At 26.4% G+C, this 22,895-nt stretch overlaps 1 protein-coding gene across 1 annotated transcript in view; it reads right to left on the bottom strand.

Moving 5' to 3' along the window:
• hth (Meis homeobox homothorax) overlaps positions 1 to 22,895 on the bottom strand; it is a 221,760-nt gene that overhangs the window by 102,745 nt on the left and 96,120 nt on the right. Inside the window, exon 7 of the mRNA XM_073961543.1 lies at positions 9,849 to 9,972. Within this exon, the coding sequence (XP_073817644.1) occupies positions 9,849 to 9,972 (124 nt within the window). The remainder of the gene's footprint in view (positions 1 to 9,848; positions 9,973 to 22,895) is intronic.

The raw sequence follows: 22,895 nt of genomic DNA, 5'->3' as shown, positions 1-22,895 counted from the left end.
TTGATATTATTCAAATTAAAATTTTTTGGAAATTTTGTTATAATTTCAAATAAAATTCCCACGAATATCTTTTGATTATAAAAATTCCTTAAATCCCAAAAAATATTTACATATTTTCTTTGTCATTGATTTTGGGTGATTTCAAAGAAATAAAAGACAATGGCCAAAAAAAACATTAATTTTTTGTTTTGTTGTCGATGGCAAAACAATGCGTTCACAATGTCTGCAATACATACTGACTGGCAAGCGAATACGTGAAATGTTATAGCAAATAGACATATCTATCAATTGGCCATACACATGAATATATTTTATTTTTATTTCTTTCATTTGTTTTTTTGGCGATTTGGTGTTTGGCCTGTGCGTCATAAAAAAATCATGTATTTTTTGACTTTTATTATTCATTATTTTCACATTTATTTTCAGGCACATTTTATTGTTATTGTTGTATCTATGTGTTTGTGCCAAAGACGACACAATACAATAAAGACAACAACATTCGTACACCACACATAACGTGACAGAAAACACAAATCATACATAGGTCGGCGGCAAAGAATTTTGAAAAAAAAAATTGCCAAGATTTAATTTAGCTTTTTTGCAAAAAGGCCCATTAAAGTATTTTAAAGTAATTTGTTAAAGAATCACCAAAAAAAACGCTCAACACATATGTGATAAGAGTGGACTTTTTATTGTTGAAATGATAAATTATTTGTTGTTATATTGTTGATAATAATAAAATATAAAAATATTAAATTAAACATAGATTTAAGTCAGATTTATAATGGAAAGTAATTAATTCGTTTGAATGAATGAATGGGAAGCTGCGTTAAATATTAAACAAAAGATGAGCAGTGTTTGTCTTATAAATCAGTTAAGAAATAAAATTTAAATATATTCATAATTTTTTTATTATAAATTTCAAACATTTTAAAACAAATTATTGGCAAATTGGTATTGTAAGGCAAGTAATAAAAAAATATATTGATTTAAAAATATGTGAAATAAATTTGCCAAAAATATTGAAATAAAAATAATTTAATTATAAATTAAAATCAATACCGAAGGACCCAAATTATTTGCAATTTTTCCGATGAAGTCTCTTTATGTCTTCTATGCTTATATAACCTTTTGAAATTCTTCCATAGAGAGAAGTCCTTAATCTTATAATTATATACCTTCCAAACACATATTTTTTCCAGTGAATACTAATTCCCTTTTATCCGCAAAAACAACTCCAATTACATGACAGAATTAATTTTAAATAACTTCATAGTTATAATCCTCAGGATTTCCCATAAACAACTGTCAATCAAAGTTTATAATAATTTACATGAGAATTATCTTTCCCTAAAAAAATTCATTTCCAAAAAAATCCTAACGAAGAAAAAAAACGGTACAACAACAAATGTCACATTTTCCACAGATTTAAAAAATTCTCAAAAAAAACTGAAACTATCTCACCATTATTTGAAAAATGTAACATTGCATGATGCTGGTGTTGATAATTATAATTGGAATTGGATGTTGATGATCATTATTATTTCGATACAGCAAGGACGGGTTTTTTTAGAGATCCTTTGTCTTGTAGTTTGTTGTTTTTTTGTGCATGCATGTGTGTACAAAGTTGATTTTGTAATGGTTTTTATTATTATTATCCTTGCCTGCTCTTGGAGGTCCTTTTCGTGTACACAACCAGCTTTGTTGTTGTTGTTTTTTTTTCAAAAGTAATTCATCTTTTTTTTCGCCGTTTGTCTAAAACCCCTCTGCAGCAGGGATTCAATGCTCACCAAAAAAAGGTGGAAATTTGACGATGCTTAGACAATTTGAACACACCCTATTTGACTTTGGCTTTTTGTTGTATTGGTTCATGTTCATGTTGGCAATGGCTATTGTTTCAAGGAAGCCAAAGCCGGCAGCAACAACAACATTATCCTTATATAAAGGAAATATGAGATAATATGCGTGTATTTTCATATTTGTTTCGGTGGTCTGTGTGGATGTCTGTTTGGCTGGCTGCCTGTCTCTTTGTAAAAGAGAGAGATAAATCCATGACCAAACAGACTAAGGGATGAAGATGAATTGCCTTATGTCTGTTTTGACGTAACCATACACTTTTTTCACAGTTTTCACAATACACAGTACAATAGACTCTCACAACCATACATATTCATGTGGCATTAATGTGAATGAAGCCCAAATGCCCAAACAAAAGACAATGCCGTAGTCCTGTACGTTAATTGTGTAAAACCCCAGCTGTATCCCATATTAGAAAATGGGAAGAAGAACAAGCAACGAGTTCTGGTTAATTTACTATTTAAGGGTATTCCTAGTATTTGGAAAAAGAAAAAAAAAATAAAAGAAATGCGCTCTATTTTTAAGCCAAGGGATTAAAGGGGGGAGAACTGCAGAAAAGAGCATGGCATGCCTTTAGAGATATCTCAAATGACACATTTTAGGATTTTTTAAATTATAATAATTTGAATTTCAGTGGAATTTTAGGGGAAAAAAATAATGCTAGTTATTTGAAACAAATAAATAAATGAATAAAAAAACCTAAAAAAACAGAATTGATAATGCTAGTTACATAAAAATAATTGAAATAAATTTAAATTATTTTATATAATATCTAATGCCAAATGCATACTTTTAGGGTTAGAAAGTGAACAAATTTGAATGAGGGGTGCCTACTTTTAGGAGTACATTGTGGTATTTATTTAATTTTTAATAAATTTGTTTTTTTATTTTTGTGATGTTAGTATTTTTCACATATTTTATGATTTTTTTTTTATTTTATTACTTCCAAAATTTTTTATTTTTATATTTTTAGTTTATTTTAAATTTTGTTTTATTTTTTTGTTTTATTTTATTTTAATGTACTTTATTTTTTTATTTTATTTTACTTTATTTTATTTTATATTATTTTATTTTATTTATTTTAGTTTGTTTTATTTTTTTATTTTATTTTAATTTATTTTATTCTATTTTATTTTATTTTATTTTATTTTATTTTATTTTATTTTATTTATTTTATTTATTTTATTTATTTTATTTATTTTATTTATTTTATTTATTTTATTTATTTTATTTATTTTATTTATTTTATTTATTTTATTTATTTTATTTATTTTATTTATTTTATTTATTTTATTTTATTTTATTTTATTTTATTTTATTTTATTTTATTTTATTTTATTTTATTTTATTTTATTTTATTTTATTTTATTTTATTTTATTTTATTTTATTTTATTTTATTTTATTTTATTTTATTTTATTTTATTTTATTTTATTTTATTTTATTTTATTTTATTTTATTTTATTTTATTTTATTTTATTTTATTTTATTTTATTTTATTTTATTTTATTTTATTTTATTTTATTTTATTTTATTTTATTTTATTTTATTTTATTTTATTTTATTTTATTTTATTTTATTTTATTTTATTTTATTTTATTTTATTTTATTTTATTTTATTTTATTTTATTTTATTTTATTTTATTTTATTTTATTTTATTTTATTTTATTTTATTTTATTTTATTTTATTTTATTTTATTTTATTTTATTTTATTTTATTTTATTTTATTTTATTTTATTTTATTTTATTATATTTTATTTTATTTTATTTTATTTTATTTTTTTATTTTAGTTTATTTTATTTTATTTTATTTTATTTTATTTTATTTTATTTTATTTTATTTTATTTTATTTTATTTTATTTTATTATTTTATTTTATTTTTTATTTTATTTTATTTTATTTTATTTTATTGTAACTCTCTTCATCTTACCAGACTTTAAGGCGCTGTTTTCAAAATTCCCAAGAAATAATTTAATTTCTGTCGTTTTTTTCAACAACTCATAACTCATAACTCTTGAGAACCCTCAACAAATAACGAAGGAAAAAAATATATAATAATGTTGTAACCCAACAACAAATGCAACAACGTAAGCCAAACGTATTGCTAAGCATTACTTAACAGTTTCTTCTTCTTCATTAAAACTCCTTGAAAACTAAGGTAAAACTTTAATGACCCACTCTATGAATACAACAAAGAAGACCACATAAAAACAAGAAACACTTTAAAGGCGGGAAAAAAGAAGGGATACATTATGAAAATGTTGGGCTTTACGGCTGGTCTGTGGCCATAAAGTATTTAAACATTTTTAAGTGCCACTTCTTTAACACTTTTTATATACAAAAGCCAACACACTTATAGATAAAAAACAACAAAACAACAACAAAACCATCATTATATTAATCTTCATAATCCATAACAACAAAATATTTTTCGCTTTAAAGATCAAACGTATTTTGTGGACCTCCCTTTAGACGGGTTTAAATCAAAACATGGCTTTTGAGAATCAAGGCAAATGTATATCAATAAATTATTTAGAGTGATATGCAATTTCTCGGCAAAGATGATGTATTTAACAAATTATTTTTTTATATGAAAATGATATTGCATTTTTTATTTCAATATTATTTTAAAATAAATTCTTAAGAATCTCATAACAGCCACTTTAAACTTCAAAGTTCAGTTTTGCCGCCAACTTGTTATAAATTTTTCAAGTGACAATTTATCTCTAACAAAAACATTTTCCATATTGTTTGGAAGGGAGGGAGGGAGGGAGGGAATTCTTCTCCTGTTGTCTTGTTAATATGTCCCCACAAATACCATTTCTCATACATATAAATGTATAAATATATTTTGTTTTCGAGGTACTTGCTTGAGAATTTCATGCACGAATTCATTTCAATTCCATTCAAATGGAAAACTTTTGATTTTTATCAATTGTGACACAGCGAATAACAGCCGACAGGCTGACCCGCCGACATGGAGACACTCACTCACAGCGTCACTGCCTAACAGAACTGCACAAGTGTTTTTTTGAAATCACACAATTTGAAATTTCTCATTTAAAGTTTTGTGTTTTGTAATTTTTTTTCAATTCTTTTAGATTTTGCAATTCGCTTTTCATTTAACTTCTGTCATAGAAAAAAGTTAGGAGACGGAAAAGAAGCAGCAGTAGAATTATATTTGAAAAAATTATGAAAAGAATTTAAGATATTTGAGAATTTTTGTAGGTGATACGAAAGGTTGGGAAAAATTGAAATTTATTATTAAGGTGATATGTATGGGTAAGTGATATGTATAAACCTTTTGGGGACAGTCCCAAATGGGATCACGTGATATATAAAAATATATTAAATTAAAAAATATTTAAAAAAATATTCAAATGAAAATATTTAAAAAAATCTTTAAAATCTATAATTTTTAAATTAAAAAATATGTAATTTATTTAATTTATTTAAATATTTTTTAATTTAAAAAATATAGTTTCTAAAGATTTTTTTAAATATTTTAATTTGAATATTTTTTAAATATTTTTTTATTTAATATATTTTTATATATCACATGATCACTTTTGGGACTGTCTCCGAAAGGTTTATAAATATCTCTGACCCATACATATCCCCTTAATAATGGATTAAAATATTAAAAAAAAATTAAAGCTATCATTTTTGAAATGTGTATAAATATATTTATTCGATACATACTATTTCGGAAACTGTCCCCAAATTAATCGGCTGATATATATTTTTTGTGTTTTTTTAATTTATTAAAAAAATCGAAAAATGTTTTAAATAAAAAAGGATATTTCTTCTAAAAAAATCACAAAATCATAAAAAATGGAATTTGGAAAATATATAATAAAAATATATATTTTTTAAATATTAATTTAAGTACCATCTCTTAAAAGCAAACTTCTCTAACCAAAAAAACATTTTTTATAGTTTTTAAAACAAAAGTCAAATCTTTTTTTATGTAGTGCGGTTATTACCATTAACTTTTAAAATATTAAAATTACAAAATATATATTGGGCCCAATGGGCCCGTAAAAACGACAAATGTTTTAAAAATGATCATTAAAGAAAAACATAAAAATAAAATTCAATATTTTTTTATAAATAAAATTTTTATTTTTTTATTTTTATTGTCACCCAAAAAAAAAAAATATTATTTTTTAGTTTTTATAACAAAATCAGAGATAATTTTTTTATGGCTCCTAAACCCATTTCCGTAGTTTTTTTAATATATTTCTCCCTTTTTTTATTACCCTAATGCCACTACTGTTTCAATTTTCTATATTGATTTCAAAATTTTCATTTTCATTTAATAACCTAACCAAACAAAACTTCCAATGACGAAAAATCCATTTCCAAGTAATTCTTTATATCTTTTTATTTCTTTGTGAAATCTTTTTAAATTGATTCAAATCAGTTTTTATTGCCATTAATCATAAAAAAACGAAATGAAACGAAATCGAAAATCGATTGCCAGCAAAGAAATTGAAAGTGTTCGTTTGGGGCACTATGGCAGAATAGTGTTTTATAGCCTGGTGGCTAGGCTAACCAACCAACCACACATTCTTCATCTGCATACCACCTTGAAATAGCGGCGTAACACATTTTGGCTGGCGTTCTAAGTGCTGCTGTTTGCTGCTGCTGCCTGCCACTGCCGAGCTCTTTTGTGGTATAATTTTTTATTATAAATTTTTATGACTTTTTAATAGTTTCTCACATCTTTGTAGTAAATTTCATATTTGTTGTTGTTGTTCTTTTGTGGCAAGCTAGAGTAACAAAAAAAAAGATCAACAAAATCTGCTAGCTTTGGCATACATTCTAGTCCACATAAGTGGAATGGGAAAATTGTTGGCAGATTATTTGGTGAAAAAATTGAGAATTCTTGGGGAACAGCATTGTTCTAATTTTTTACATTTCCAAGGTCTTGGGATAATATTGGGAAACTACAGGGAAGAGGGAAGTCTTCCTTGTCCTTTCCGGGTTGTTGTGGGAACAGATGTTTGTATTTATAGGGAAAAAAGTTAAAGCAGATCTATCTTCGTATTTATTATTTCCAAAAAAAAACAAATATTTTTGTTCATCGGACTAATTCTAGATTTCTGATCATTTTATTGATTTATTTTACTATTTTATTATTATTTATTATTAACTTATTTTTTCTTTGAATTTATTGAATTTATCCACAACCACCTGTAATCCCCATAGAGAACATCTATATTTGCTCCCCTTTATCGAAAATTCAAAATCATAAAATTGATTTCTTCTTTAATTTTATTTTTCTTCAGATTTGCCAATGTTTTCCTAGGAAAAAAATGATCAACTAAAGTCACCGGTTTCATAAACTATATCTAGATGTTATGGTATTTGCTATTGAGAAGAAATATGCTCGATAAAGATAGCTCTCCCTACTCTTCAATCTCTTCCTCCTGATATTGGTCTCAAGGAAATTGCCGCCTTTTTTATGGCCACAACAATTTTTTTCTGCCTTAGCTTTTTTCTTTTGATGTTCGTCAAAGAATAAGAAGAAGAGCACGAAAAGCAGCCACATAGCAAGTAGACAATTGTTTTGTTAAGACCATGTCATAAAAAAAGTTATATGTTTATGTCGTAAAAATACACCAAACATTTGGGCTTCCTCTCTCACCCACCCGGCGAAGGTCTCTTCTTACTCGCCTGATGTTTCATTATAAAGGAAAATGAAAGGAAAAAATCTATAAATTCATTTTAGTGAATGAACTTTTATAATTTTGCTTTGCGTAGCCACTAGAAATGATCTGCCGAATGCTACTACCTACACCTCCATAGATTGCCGGCCAGCAATAAACCAAATGTTCCATGCCACTAAACACAATATGAAAAATAAGCATTTAAAGTGTTCTAATGGCTATTTTCTTTATTGTTGTTGTCTGGGGGGGAAGGGGGAAGGAGATATGTGAAAATGTTGTGGCAGACCACCAAAGTGGTATTTTTTGGTAAACATTTTTATTTGGGGCCAAACATAAATAAAAATATTTTTTGGAAAAATGATGGTGACAATTTGAGGAAATTTGTTTCAAAGAAGTTTTGTAGGCTGGGAGTTAAAATTGGGTGATCTTGCAGCTCTTGTCTGTGGGAGTTAATATAGGATAATCTGCCAGCTGGAACTTTATCTACTGTGGCTTAAACCAAGGTAGACTATTGGGTAGTCCCCGTGAAGTAGAAATATGGCCTGAGAAAATATATTTTCAGAGCAAAATGTGATATTTTTGCTACATGGAAATGTATTGTTGCTGCAACCATATATCATCTTATAAGCATGATCATCGAACCAGTATTTTCCTGTCATATGAAAAATGACAATTGCTTATGTCAAGTCAATTAATGCTACTGGTTGCCTGGTGATTTTTCACAATATTAATTTCCTCCTTTAATTTTACATTTATAAAGCCTATATCCCATAAATCTTATTACGATACTGGGGCTTATAGAGATACAACAATAAATAGAATGCAAAAAAAACAACAACACCAAATGACATACAGGCTATGGTCATATATTAAACTCAACACAGCAGTCGATCATTGTGATTGCTGGCTATTAAAATGGAAAGATTTAAAACAATTTAAATAAATCTATACAGTGGAGCAAAGATAGAACAAAGTAAATTTGAAAAAAGGAAATTTCAAAAAAGCAAAAAAAAATTAAAAATATTATAAAAACATGTTCCACAAAATTTGTTGCTCTTTTCCTTCTTCCTTGTCATCCCAAAAATGCCCTGTTCTTTATATTTCCATTCCACTGTCCTCAGATAAAGATATGAGCATTGCTGATCTTTTCACATCCCTGGCAAGAGCTTTAATGTTGTTGCTTGTTGGCATAGATCTCACGCCAAAGCTCAGCAAAAAAACAATTCCGCGTGTCATTTTATTATCAGCAACACCAGCAACAACAACAACAACAAAATCTAGCAATCGCTTTTTTGCTTTCATGTCTTTTTTAACAGCAATAATTCTCAGCATTATTATTTCAAGCAATTATCATGATCGACATTTTGAAATATTAAGCTTGATTTCTCAACTTGTCTCAACTGTCCAACCATATTGCCGTCATGTCCGTCCATCTTTGCTGTGTGTGTGATTTCGGTTGATGTATGTGTTTATAAATGATATTATTTATAGCATTTAATCAGTAATTATTATGTATAAATTCATATATACACATATATTTTTTTTTTTTGCTTTTTTGAAATACTGGTTGGTGACCTCTAACGACCTATAACAGTCAGTTTAGACAGTTTGATTGCAAAAAAAGAAATACTGAAGATTTTTTTTCAGAAAAAAAATTGTTCTTCATTTGAATTTTAAATTCTTAATATAATTGTGTGTGTGTTTGTGTGTAATAAGCCAAATACTAATTCCTTTATAATTGCCGTTTTTTGTTCTTTGCCTCTTAACCTTGTTGTTGTTAGTACATTTTTATGTATTTTGTTTTTTATGCCCCAAGTCACGCCTTTTAAATTAAATGTTTAGGCCTTAGTATTTTGTGTCTGCGGTAAGTTGGGTTACTACTAGGGATTCCTTGTGTTTCTTTATTTCTTTCAGCTCTATTATTAAATGTAATAGTATATTAACATTAACATAAGGAGAAGAAGAAAATAACCAACCAAATAAACCATTGCTATGAAGAAGATTTCCATCTCGATATCATCAAAGAAAAAAAGGTGGAGTTTTATGTGGAGGTCTTTAACAAGGTCTGCTGCTATGCAGGGGCAACACCTTTAGATATTAGCATGAAATAGTTTTAATTACAACTTGGGGAATTTAAAAGATTAGGAAGGCCAAGGTAACAACACATGAAGAAGATTTGAAACCAGCTTTACAATTTCCAATCATTTGAAAAAATTTAAATTATTTTTGACCATTTTTTTAATTTCCCCTTAATATTTTATATATATTTCAAATTTCTGTTTGATAAAAAAATAAATTTTAAACTTAAACTTACCAGGGTCTGATGTATCTAGGACAGGTGGTTGTTGAGATAAAGGACCAGGTGTACTACCAGCGCCCGGCGATCTAGCATCTTCGTTCATGGCTCCACCATATGATAAAGATGAACTAGGAGGCCGCTGTAAAGAAACATGGAAAAACAAAAATATATACATTATTATTTATATACATTATTATTATTTTTAAATGCTATAAAAATAAAAAATATATAAAAAAAAAATACTTAAAATGTTAAATTTATTGTCTTTGTTGTTGAAATTGTATCGATTGAAAACTATTTAAAATATTTATTTTGTATGACTATTTTTGTAATATTTATTATTATATGAATATTTTTTTTATAAATAAAAAAAACATTTTCATAAGAATAAAAATCAAGTTTAATAATAATTAATATTATTTTTTACACAAATAAAAGATAATTTTATATATAAATAAAAACAATTTCTAAAAATACATATTTTAATAAAACTTCAACCGATAAAAATCAATAGAAATTATACTAAAAATGTATATTTTAAATAAATTTCAACCAATAAAACTTGAATAAAAATCAATAGAAATTAAAGAGTATTTCAATTCAAATAAATAATTAAAAATATTTTATGCCAACACCAAAAAGACAAAACCCCGTTTCCTTTAATAAAACATTTAAATCAATTCAAAATAAAAATTGAAAAGAAAACAAACAAAATAATTAAAATTTTTACAACAATTTAAAAAGCATAAAAAATTGTTTCCAACAACAAACAAATTACACACAACTAAATACTTTGTAAAACTCATCAATAAAATTTTAATTTATTTATTTTGTCTCGTCAAAATAATTTTCACCCAAAACCAGAGGAACAAAAAAAACACACAACCTCCAATGACTTTTCAAACAGGAGAAGACTTTTTTACCTTTTTTATGGGTTTAAAAAAAATTCAATATGCAAATGAAAGCACGTTTTTAAACGAGGTGTAATTAATATAATTAAAAATACATTATACAAATACCGAAAAAATTTTACTTATTTGTTTTAATGGCTGTTTATACTTTGAGGTATATTTTTGCAGGGAGAGAAGGCTTACGAAAGAAACCTTTATGAATTTCAATTAAATTGAAGACAAATTACCAATACTTTTGTGGTTGTTGTTCGGACTGGCTGTTTAATTCTATTAACAGTCATTGCTGGTGTTTGTTGCAAGAAACCAAAAAAAAAAAAAAAACTGAAAAAAGACAACTGTCTTTTGCATAAAACAAAAGCCGCTGAGAAATGTCAAATGTTTTAGTCAAAGACTTAGGCGGGGGTTTAATATTCATTCCTATTTGAGTCTTAAGGAAAGCATTTGTCTAGACTTTTTGTCTATACATGGCGTAACAAACCAAACAGCCAGCCATCCAGCCAATCAACCAGTAGCTGGGAAATTAATTCTATAAAATTATGGCTGACTGATAAGCAAAGACCCCGCACTGCTGGTGCGTAGTTTTCTAAGCTTTACTTTTTCTTGTTTTGCAAAAATATAATGATGGTGGCATACTAATTTTCTGCAACTACACCATGTTCCAAAGCAGCCATGTAAAAGGAGAAGAACAAGAAGAAGTAGCAGAAAAAATATTATGAATTATTAAATAGCAAGAAAATGATATTTTTTTACCTTCTTCTGTTACTCCTTGAGAGACAGTATGGAACAGAAAATTTTATGCTTATTTAAAATAAAACCACAGGAGTCCGAGCAAACTCCCCAATGCATATTGGTGGATGTGGTGTCATTGAGATGAGAATGTATGACGACTGCATGTAGAGTCCTCATCATATCATACTACTTGGAAATAATTTACGCTCTCTCTGTTTTACAAGAGAGTTATTTTAGTTGTTTTATTTTTATTTACAAAACAAACAAAAAAAAAAGCCTTCATCAACCTTTGGAGTCTAAGGTTTTTACCACTGAGCTGTTGTTTTGTTTGAGATGGTGGAACCATCAAATCAACCAACTTATGTGTATGGGGTTTGTTTGGGTTTGTCTTGGCTTTGACTTTGTTGTCTTGGTTTTGTCAAAAGTGCGTGCTGTGAATTTTATTAAATATGAAGGAATATATTTGTGCGTTTTTTTGTTTTCAAAATTGAAATACGTTTTACGCACAGTTGACATTTTCCCAAAGCCTTGAATTTTAAATATAGTTTAATTTTGAATATTCAAGTGTGGTTATGATTCCCAAGTACCTTGGTGGTTCTCAAGTCATTTTTATTTCAAAAAATATGGCTTTGTTTATTTTTTGCTCCCCCTTTTTTTGCATTGAGAAAAAATCTTTCTCAAGTGAATTCTTCTTATCTTCGACTTTTTGATAGCCCCACACCACCATCATTATCACTTAATTGTTAATAATTTTTTTTCATCTAGTTTTTGATATTCTCCCTCATTTTTTATATAATTTCAATTTTATTGTTTTTCTTTAAAGTGATCCATTGATCTGTGATGACCCACTACTCACTCACTACCTCCCCCCTTTGTTGCAAGTAATAAACAAATAAATAAAAATCTATATAAGAAAAAGAAATATTATAAATATTTATGAGGTATAAAATGATCGATTAAAAAGCTATAAAAAATTTCTCATTCAAAGAGGAAATTGTTATTAATGATTTCCAAGTGGAGTCATTGACATCAATCAAAAATGAGAATAATAATAAATTTGCTAAGGGGAGAGGGAAGTGCATCTAGAGGAAATACCAAATATTTTTATGGTTATTTAAAATAAATAATAATAAAATTTTAATTCATTGGGAAATAATAAAAATGGACATAAGTTGACCATCATCATTTATGGAATAGGTCAATATTTAATGACCACTCGAAACAGAATAGTTTTAAATAATTCTCATTGACTTTGTGAAGTAAGTGAGAGAGAGTAAGGGAGAGATGTGATCCACAAAAAGTACTAAATAAAATTTTCTAAATATTTTTATTTTATTTATCTTTTTTTTTTTTTTGTGAGAAGACTAAAATTTAATAAAATAGTATTAAATAATTCTCATTAACTTTATAAAAAACACTTATCGTGGTCAAAACACCAATGCAATTCAATCACAAATCTGGCATATAGATGGCGTTACGGAGAAATAGGTTTATTTTGGTCATATTCTTATCCTTCTGGGAAGAATATTAACGAAATTCAAACCCATTTCACAAATTCAATACCTAAGCCAAATTTTAAGATGGTAGCCATTGTCGCTTTGGCCATGCATTGGATATAAAACAGCCTAAGATTGAAATAAAGATGGCGCTATGAAGTTTAAGTTTTTACGCACATTTCTAGAACGAAAACCCACCTTATATTGGATCTTCGCATAAAAAATGATCCTTATGCAGAGCTCTGGAAGCTATAATAAGCCTTTTAAAACCAGCAACAATTTTTTAACTTTAAAATTTGACATATAGATGGCGTTACGGAAAATAGGTTTATTTTGGCCATATTCTTATCCTTCTGAGAAGAATATTAACAAAATTCAAGCTAATTTCCCAAATTCACTACCTAAGCGATACTTATGCCAAATTTTAAGGTCGTAGCAATAGTCGCTTTGACCATGCATTGGATATAAGACAGCCTAAGTTTGAAATAAAGATGGCGCTATGAAGTTTAAGTTTTTTTCGCAAATTTTTAGAACGAATACCACCTTATCTTGGATCTTTGCATAAAAAAATTATCCTCGTTCGGAACTCTAGAAGCTATAATAAGCCTTTTAAAACCAACAACAATTTTCATTAACTTTATAAAAAACATTTATCATCGTCAAAACACCAATGCAATTACAGAAACAAATTTGACACATAGATGGCGTTAGGGAAAATAGGTTTATTTTGGCCATATTCTTATCCTTCTGCGAAGAATATTAACAAAATTCAAACTCATTTCCCAAATTCACTATCTAAGCAACACTTATGTCTCATTTTAAGATGGTAGCCATTGTTGTTTTGACCATGCATTGGATATAAAACATCCTAAGTTTGAAATAAAGATGTCGCTATGAAGTTTAGGTTTTTTTCGCACAATTCTAGAACAAAAGCCCACCTTGTATTGGATCGTCGCATAACAAATGATCCTCATGCAGAGCTCTAGAAGCTATAATAAGCCTTTTAAAACCAACAACAATTTTCATTAACTTTATAAAAAACACTTATCGCGGTCAAAACACCAATACAATTACTATAACAGATCTGACATATAGATGACGTTACGGAAAATAAGTTTATTTTGGCCATATTTTTATCCTTCTGGGAAGAATATTAACAAAATTCAAACTCATTTCACAAATTCACTACCTAAGCGATAGTTATGCCAAATTTGAAGATGGTACCCATGGTCGCTTTGACCATGCATTGGGTATAAAACAGCCTAAGATTGAAATAAAGATGGCGCTATGAAGTTTAAGTTTTTTTCGCACATTTCTAGAACGAAAACCCACATTATATTGGATCTTCGCATAAAACATGATCCACATGCAGAGCTCCAGAAGCTATAATAAGCCTCTTAAAATCAAAAATTTCTCCTCTTTCGATATTCTGACTGAAATATACATAGATGTCGATGAGCGAAATTCGGAGACCTTCGTTGCCTTTCCAGTCAGTTCTTCATGACCCAACTCTTTTATATATGTAGATCAGGGATGCTCAAAATATTTCGTACATTAGTAGTGGTAAGCAAGGATTCCCATTGCTAAACCACGTCAGATGAAAATAAAGAGAGAATACATGTGGTTTTGTTTACACTTTTAAGTATGAGGGCGAACATGGCTGATGTAGATACAACATATAATTATTTTTATTTTCCCACACATGAAAAAATGTCCCTGGACCATCTCTTCTTCAGTAAGATTTTTTCCCAGTAGCAAAAATCAATTACCTCTCGAAATATGATACATATGCTGTGGAATATTCTCTAAGGATAAAAATTCCCCGGGTTTGCTAAAATTTGAATGAATTTGTTTCTTTACTACGTACGCTCTCCCCTTCAGCAAATGATGATGATGATCTACAAATAACACCAGCCAATTATAAAACATACAATTTAACTATGCGAAAAATTGTACAGACACACACAAAAGGACTTGTGGCAGAGGCAGACGTCACCACACCTTATTCCGCCCTGGCGACTGGAAGTTTGGGTGTTAACGAAATAACAACATACTTGAAAAGCAAGTAGTACCAGGAACAACAATTACCAACAACAACAACAGCAAGCAACACCAGAAATACAAACAAATTAACAAGTCCAGGAGTAGTGTAAGCCGGATAATGGTTTATAAGGCGAGGGTGAATTTTGGTATGAATGAATTGAATTGAAACAAAATTCCTGGCAAAACATACGCAAATACCCCAAGGACCTAAGCTTAAACGAATGTCAAACTCACCAGAAAAAAGAAGGAACTGAAGGAACTGGCAAAAATGATGGGAATGATGATACAAGTTTGGGTGGATGAATGCTAGTCCTTTACACTTTCACCCTCAAGCCACAGCCAGCCAAGGCATTTGATGTGTAAGTGACATCAAAAAATCAAATAGAGAAATTATGTTTTTCTTTCTCATCAGAAAGACAGACAGAAAGACCGACAGACGGCCAGGCAATATTTGTAATAACACGCTAAAACACTTAGAGCGTGGTATAATCCACAATAACAACAACAAACAACCAACTTTGAAGGGTGTTCTTAGGCAAATACCCAAAAAGTGAAATACACTTCTAACAATAATTTGATTGTTTTGCCATTTGCCCAGAGAGAGAGGGTGGTCATCAAATAGAAATTACAGAACAGACACTATAATCATGTTTTTCTTTCTTTTTTTTGGGTTGAACGTGTGTGCTCGAGCCAAATACAAATACCCAAATAATAATAATAAGCAGGGGACAAAAATGCTTAATGATTATATACCCCCCAAACAACAAAACGACATACCAAAAGTGACAATTATCTGGTTGGCTACAGGAAAATAAGAACATGTTATTATTATTGTTATTATTTTGGCTTGTTTCGTTGAGATTTGTTGGGAATTGTCGAAGTTTTCAAAAGTTAATTCGTAAGGTGTGGGAAAATATTGCAAAGAAATATTAGAAATATTATTAGGGGTGTGCAGGGTAAGGTAAGCAAGGGTTCAGGTTATTTTAAAAGGGATTCTCAGGTACGGAATTGTAACATTTTATTTTTATTTTTTTAAATATTTTGTATTATCCATCACCTTTTGTTCTGAACTTTATTTTATTATTTTTTTGTTAAGCTCCTAATTCCTTGTGTAATTGTGTGTAAATTTATAAACTTGAGACAAAAGTAATTAAATGTTTTTTCTTTGTTTTAAGAAGTAGAAAGGAAGTGCACAAAAAAAAAACAATTGAAAAAGTTTTCTGTTTGTTTGTTTCTTTGCTGATGACCATTACTTAACAAATTACTTTGTTCCTAAGGAATTTTCTTTCAAGTCCCTGGTAAGAGAGAGGAGGAGCGAAGTATGGCTATTCAATAAAGTGTTTTTGTGGCAAAGTTATTTCATAGTTTTGAAAGTTATTTTTTGTTCTCTTCCAACTTTTCTTTTTCGGTAGTGTTGGGCAAGTTGTAAATTGAGTTTTTGTTGGATTCAGGGGAGCTCTAATGTGCGGTAAGTAATACCCATAAGGTAATTTGTAGATTAATTTTGGGACAAGAGGGGGAAATATTATGACTTTTTGAAGCATTGGGGAAATTAAAATGAGCAAATATATGAATTGAGTTGTACTCCTAAAGGTGGGGAGGGAATCTTATACTCCTAAAAAATTGCTCTTTTCAATATGAGACAGGATATTCTCTTTTATAATTGCTTCAATTTGTTTTTTTTTCATTTATAAATTTTAATTATATATTTTTTTAATTTTTAAAAATAATTAATTTTATAAAATAACTCAAAAAAAATCTCATTTATTCATACCGTACACTTGACCACAAGTCAAAGACCAAAACGCCTCATAAAATCCAAATATATGCATTGAGTTGTACTCCTAAATGTGTGCTGGGAATCTTATACTCCTAAAAAATTGCTCTCTTCAATATAATATAGGATATTCTCTTCTATAATTGCTTCAAATATATTTTTTTTAATTTATAAATTTTAATTATCAATTTTTTTAATTTTTAAAAATAATTAATTTTATAAAAATACTTTTAAAAAATCTCATTTATTCATACCATACACTTGACCACAAGTCAAAGACCAAAACGCCTCATAAAATCCATTTCAATGAATATTGCCATAATTCAAAATCAAGCATTTCGCTATTCATTAAATCCAAAATGCAAAAAAAAAACGTTTCATTTCAACTCGATCAAATTCAGTTTGTATAAATTGTTTGTAATTATTTGCAATTTGCTGGTGCTGCTGTTGTTGTTGTTGTTGGTTTTGCTGCATAATTTTATTTTACGATCATTTAACACACTCTTCTGAGTTTTTATAGAGCGCGGAACAATGAATGCAAGCAGTGCTGCTATCGTAGCTGGCTGGCTGGATGGTGCCCAAGTCAGAAGCAATATGATAGATTTTTATGACTTGTAATGATTTGTAAAGAATGTGGCAGAAAAAATAACGCAAATCAAATACAACAACAACAAATGGGAATAGCTCAAAACTGCTATGCATGATTGCATTGCACAATGATGAACAGAAAAGAGAAAAACGTAACATGTTATTATAAAGGAATGAATGAAGGAAGAGGATTAATTTCTCAAAAAAAAATTTTTCATTCATTTAAGTTGGGCTTTTTGGGTGAAAAGGTAGGTAATTCAATATGCTTGGCGGCATTTTGCTAAGCCAAAGGTAAGGAAATTCCTTCAACAGCAGCAAGTGCTAAAAGCATACCATGTTTTTAGATCCTTGGCAAAGTGTTACAAAGTCTCCTTTAAGTCTTGCATGGTCTCTTTCAAAAGGCCTTAAAAGGCGGCTTAATTTTTTTCTCCTCCTTCAAGATATTCCATGCTTCAGTGAGTAACACAAATACAAAAAAAGGAGGAAGAAGAAGAGGCCCGACATATTAAATTACCTTGAGAAAATTTCAGTTTAGCAACAAAACGCGTGGTATGCCCATTTTAATTAATAACTTATCAATTAATATTAATTAAGTTATCAAATTGCATCAATGTGAAACCAATTCGTTCGTTTTTTTTTTTTTGCCCCCATTAATATGTATTGAACATGTAACAAACAATTGAGTTGAGTTAAGTTGCAATTAAATATTCCCATTTCCTAGAATTATTGAAATAATTTCTAACTAATTTCAGTTTTGCTGCGTTTATCATCATCTTTGCATGTTCGCAAGCAATTATAAGGTAAAACTAATCGCCACAGAATGCTGGCTGTGTGGCTGGCATGAATAGGAAATGTGTTCTCTAGACAAGACAAGATGACACTTTGGCAGAAAGAGAGTTGGAGAGGTAAAGAAAGGGGGAGAGAAACTATGGCAAATATTCAAATTAAAATGCATTAGAATAAATTACAAAAAAAAATAAAAAAAATGGAAAAAGGTGAATGAAATTCCTGTGGCGTTAAGAGTTTTTGTTAACCCTTTTGGGGCATAAGGGAGGCCTTTTTGGTGACATTTTATAATTTTGGTTTTTTCCTCAAACTTTAGGCAAAAAATGAAAATCATAAGAAATATTTAATAATATAGGGTTTTTTTCAAAAATCTTGGGTTTTTATAAAAATCTTGGAATTACCAAAACGATTTTTTATGGAAAATCACATTTAAATTATTAAAAAAAAAAAATCAAAAATTTAACAAATAATTTCTAATTTTTCAAATAACCCCCCACATACTTTCCCATTTCGTTACTCCAAAGGGTTAATAGTTTAAGTGCCCTCCACAAGACCGCCAAGTTAAATAAATAATAATGACAAGTATTTAAGTTATTTTCTAAGCGTATTGCGAAATGAATTAAAATAATTGAAATAGCCCGTCATGAGACATGAACTTGAATTGTGTAAATCCAAATGTCTGCTGGAGGAAATCTTAAGGGACTTTTTTGTTTTTCATTTTCCTTGGGAAACTTATTTCTGTTTCCGTTTTTGCTGTTATTGTTGTTCCTTGCAATAAAGCGATCAATTTTGTGATAGAAAATTGCTGGTCAAACTCCAACTTAAGTTTTGCAACAAGATGACAAGTCAAGAAGACTTTAAATTCACTGCTCCACAAGGGGCTGTGAGGATATGGTAGAGGGGTTTGTCTCAATTTCATTTCCATTATTTGTAACTTGTTATCTTTTAACAATTTAGTCACGTTTATTTTTCCTACAAAAGCTCTCAATGGTACCAACACCAGTTACTTCCCTTTTCTTACTCTCTCTTTTTCTCTTGCAGGAATCAAAAAGCCATCATCAAAATACGAAAAAACAAACGATGTTGCAAATTATTTATTTATAAACTTTAAATGCTGACTAAAGACACTTGTACATGGGGGCAATAGTAACTCCCATTGATGATATGGAATGGTATGGCATGGCATGGCGGCATGGACGGCGGCGGTACAGTTTAGAGTAAAAAGCAACAAGAAAGGTTCTAGCTACTTCTTGAATGGCTGGCCATAACATACCATGTCATACCTTTGCCATGAAACTGTTGCCACTTGTCGTTTGTCGTTGTTCCTTCCTACCATCTCTCGTGTGACTTTTCCTAAGGGATTTTGGTGTTTTGTGCTGGTGGTATTTTGTGGCATGCAGTCAGAGTCCCCAAACCAAGTGTTGGTATGTGGTACCTTTTTTTTGCAAGTTTGTTTGTGTGCAACGTTTGCTTGGTTTTAATTTTTAATCATTTTAATAGAGCCGGATGAGTTTATTAAATATTTATATGGTCTGGAATACAACAGCAACATGAAAAACTTCATTGGCAATTGCAGGAAAAGGGGAGTTGTTTCTCCTTTTCTGTTACTAAATGAGATATCAATGGAATATGGTTTGTGTTTAAGTATTTATAAATGACATGTGTAGAGCTAAATTGAACAAAATGTCAATATGTAAACAACTTCAAAAAATTATAAACAAATACATATGAAGTGAAGAAGGCTGAATAAAAAAGGTGAGCGATTTTTCTCAATTTTTTAGCAAAAAAAAATTTTAGGAATTCGATTTTTTGTTTCGAAATTTTTAAAATGGGACTAATAAGTCGAAAGCACATATATTTTCATAATACAAAATGTGTAAAATTGTGAAAAAATTTAAAAAAATTTTTCAAACAATTTTTCAAAATTTACTAGAAATTTGTATCTCAACTTTTTAAAAATTAACCTCTTAAAAATATGCAAAAATTAAAAATATGTATTTAAACATTTTTTGAATTAAAAAAATATATGTATATGTAAAATAATTAAATAAAAAATAATACATATTAAAATATTATTTTTCAAATTTTACTAAAAATTAAAAAACAAATATATTGGCAAATCGGCTCAAATTTTACTAAAGATAATTATTAAAAATTAAAAAATAAAAAAATGTATTTAAAAAAAATTTAGAATTAATTTGAAATTTAAAAATATAAATCATAATTTTAGTAAAATTTAAAAAAAATTAAAAATATTTTTATTATTTTTTCAATTAATTTTTTTTAATTTTTTAGCAAAAAAATATTTTTAGCAATTCGATTTTTTGTTTCGAAATTTTTAAAATATGACAAATGTGTCGAAAACACATATATTTTCATAATTCAAAATGTGTAAAATTGCAAAAAAAAATTTCAAAATTTAGTAGAAATTTGTATCTAAATTTTTTAAAATTAACCTTTTAAAAAATATGCAAAAATTAAAAATATGTATTTAAACATTTTTTGAATTGAAAAAAAATATATATGTTTATTTCAAATAATTAAAAAAAAATAATACATATTCAAATATTTTTTTTTTTATTTTTAAAATTTTACTAAAAATTAAAAAATATATTGGCAAATATCTGTTCAAATTTCACTAAAGATATTTATTTAAAATTAAAAAATAAAAAATGTATTTCAAAAAATTTTAAAATTAATTTGAAATTTAAAAATATAAATCATAATTTTAGTAAAATTTAAAAAAAAAATTAAAAATATTTTTATTATTTTTTTAATTAATTTTTCTAAATTTTTTAGCAAAAAAAATATTTTTATGAATTTGATTTTTTGTTTCGAAATTTTTAAAATAGGACAAATATGTCGAAAACACATATTTTTCATAATTTGAAATGTGTAAAATTGTAAAAAAAAAATAAAAAAAAATTTTCTAAAATTTTTCAATATTTACTAAAGAAATTTGTATTTCAACTTTCTAAAAATTAATCTTTAAAAAAATGTGCAAAAATTATTTGTTATTTTTTGTCGAATGCACATATATTTTCATAATTTGAAATGTGTAAAATTTATAAAAAAAATTAAAAAAAAATTGTCAAAAAATGTTCAAAATTTACTAAAGAAATTTGTATTTCAACTTTCTAAAAATTTACCTTTAAACAAATGTGCAAAAATTAAAAATATGTATTTAAACATTTTTGAATAAAAAATATATTCACGTAAAATAATTAAATAAAAAATAATACATATTAAAATATTGTATTTTTTTATTTTTCAAATTTTACTAAAAATCAAAAAAATATATTGGAAAATCTGTTCAAATTTTACTAAAGATATTTATTTAAAATTAAAAAATAAAAAACGTATTTCAAAAAAATTTTAGAATTAATTTGAAATTTAAAAATATAAATCATAATTTTAGTAACATTTTAAAAATATTTTTATTATGTTTTCAATTAAAAAAGTGTTTGATATATATTTTCTCAATTCTACAAATTTTTATTATTTTTTAATAAAATTTTTTTTAAATACACATATATTTTTTTCAATTCTAAACATGTTTTAAAATTATTTTTTAATTTTTGTGTTTAAAAAAATATGTAAAAAATTTATTTGAAGAAGAATAACATTTATTTTTAAATAAAAAATAATAAAAATATTTTTATAATATTTGAAATAAAAAATATTTTTATAATTTTTTATTTAAAAAAATTTTTATTCTTCGTTACTTAATTTATTTTAAAATATTTAAAAAAATTAATAGAAAACAATTAATAATATTTTTATTATTGTTTAGTTTGAAAACATTTAATATCCATTTTTTTTTGTTAATTAAAAAAAATTATTTAAAATTATTTCAATTAAAAAAAAATATTAAAAGTAAAAAATTTTTAAATTAAAATTTTATACTCTTTAACTTTTTTAAATTTTACTAAAATTATTATTTATGTTTTTATGTTTCAAATTAATTCTAAAAACTTTTGAAATATATATATTTTTTTTTAATTTTTCTAAATTTGAAATAAAAAATACTTTTATAATTTTTTTATTTAAAAATAATTTTATTCTTCTTTACTTAATTTTTTTTTTACATATTTAAAAAAATAATAGAAACAATTAATAATATTTTTATTATTTTATAGTTTGAAAACATTTAATATCTATTTTTTTTCAATTAAAAATAAATTATATAAAAAAATTAAAAATTTTCAATTATACTAAAATTACTATTTAATTTTTAAAACTTAAAACTTTTGAAATATATATATTTTTTATTATAAAAATTAAAAATATATATTTCAAAAGTTTTAAGAATTATTTTTACCTTAAAAACATAAATAGTAATTTTAGTAAAATTAAAAATTTTTAAATTTTTTGATATATTTTTTTTTAATTGAAAGAAATGTTTTCAAACTAAAAAATAATAAAAATATTATTAATTGTTGTCTACTAATTTTTTTTTAAATATGTAAAAAAAAAAATTTGTAAAGAAGAATAAACTTATTTTTAAATAAAAAAATTATAAAAATATTTTTTACTTCAAATTTAAAAAAATTAAAAAAATATACATATATATTTCAAAAGTTTTTAGAAATAATTTGATACATAAAAACATAAAAAAAAAATTTTGTAAAATTTAAAAAAAAATGTTAAATAGTATAACATTTTAATTTAAAAATTTTTAAATTTTTTATATAATTTTTTTTAATTGAAAATATTATTAATTATATTAATA

This window comes from Musca autumnalis, unplaced genomic scaffold (genome assembly GCF_047663935.1).
Source record: "Musca autumnalis isolate F117 unplaced genomic scaffold, ASM4766393v1 scaffold_1, whole genome shotgun sequence".
NCBI lineage: Eukaryota > Metazoa > Arthropoda > Insecta > Diptera > Muscidae > Musca > Musca autumnalis.
The sequence above is the reverse complement of the archived record's forward strand: the minus strand, read 5'-3'. Positions and strand labels throughout refer to the sequence as shown.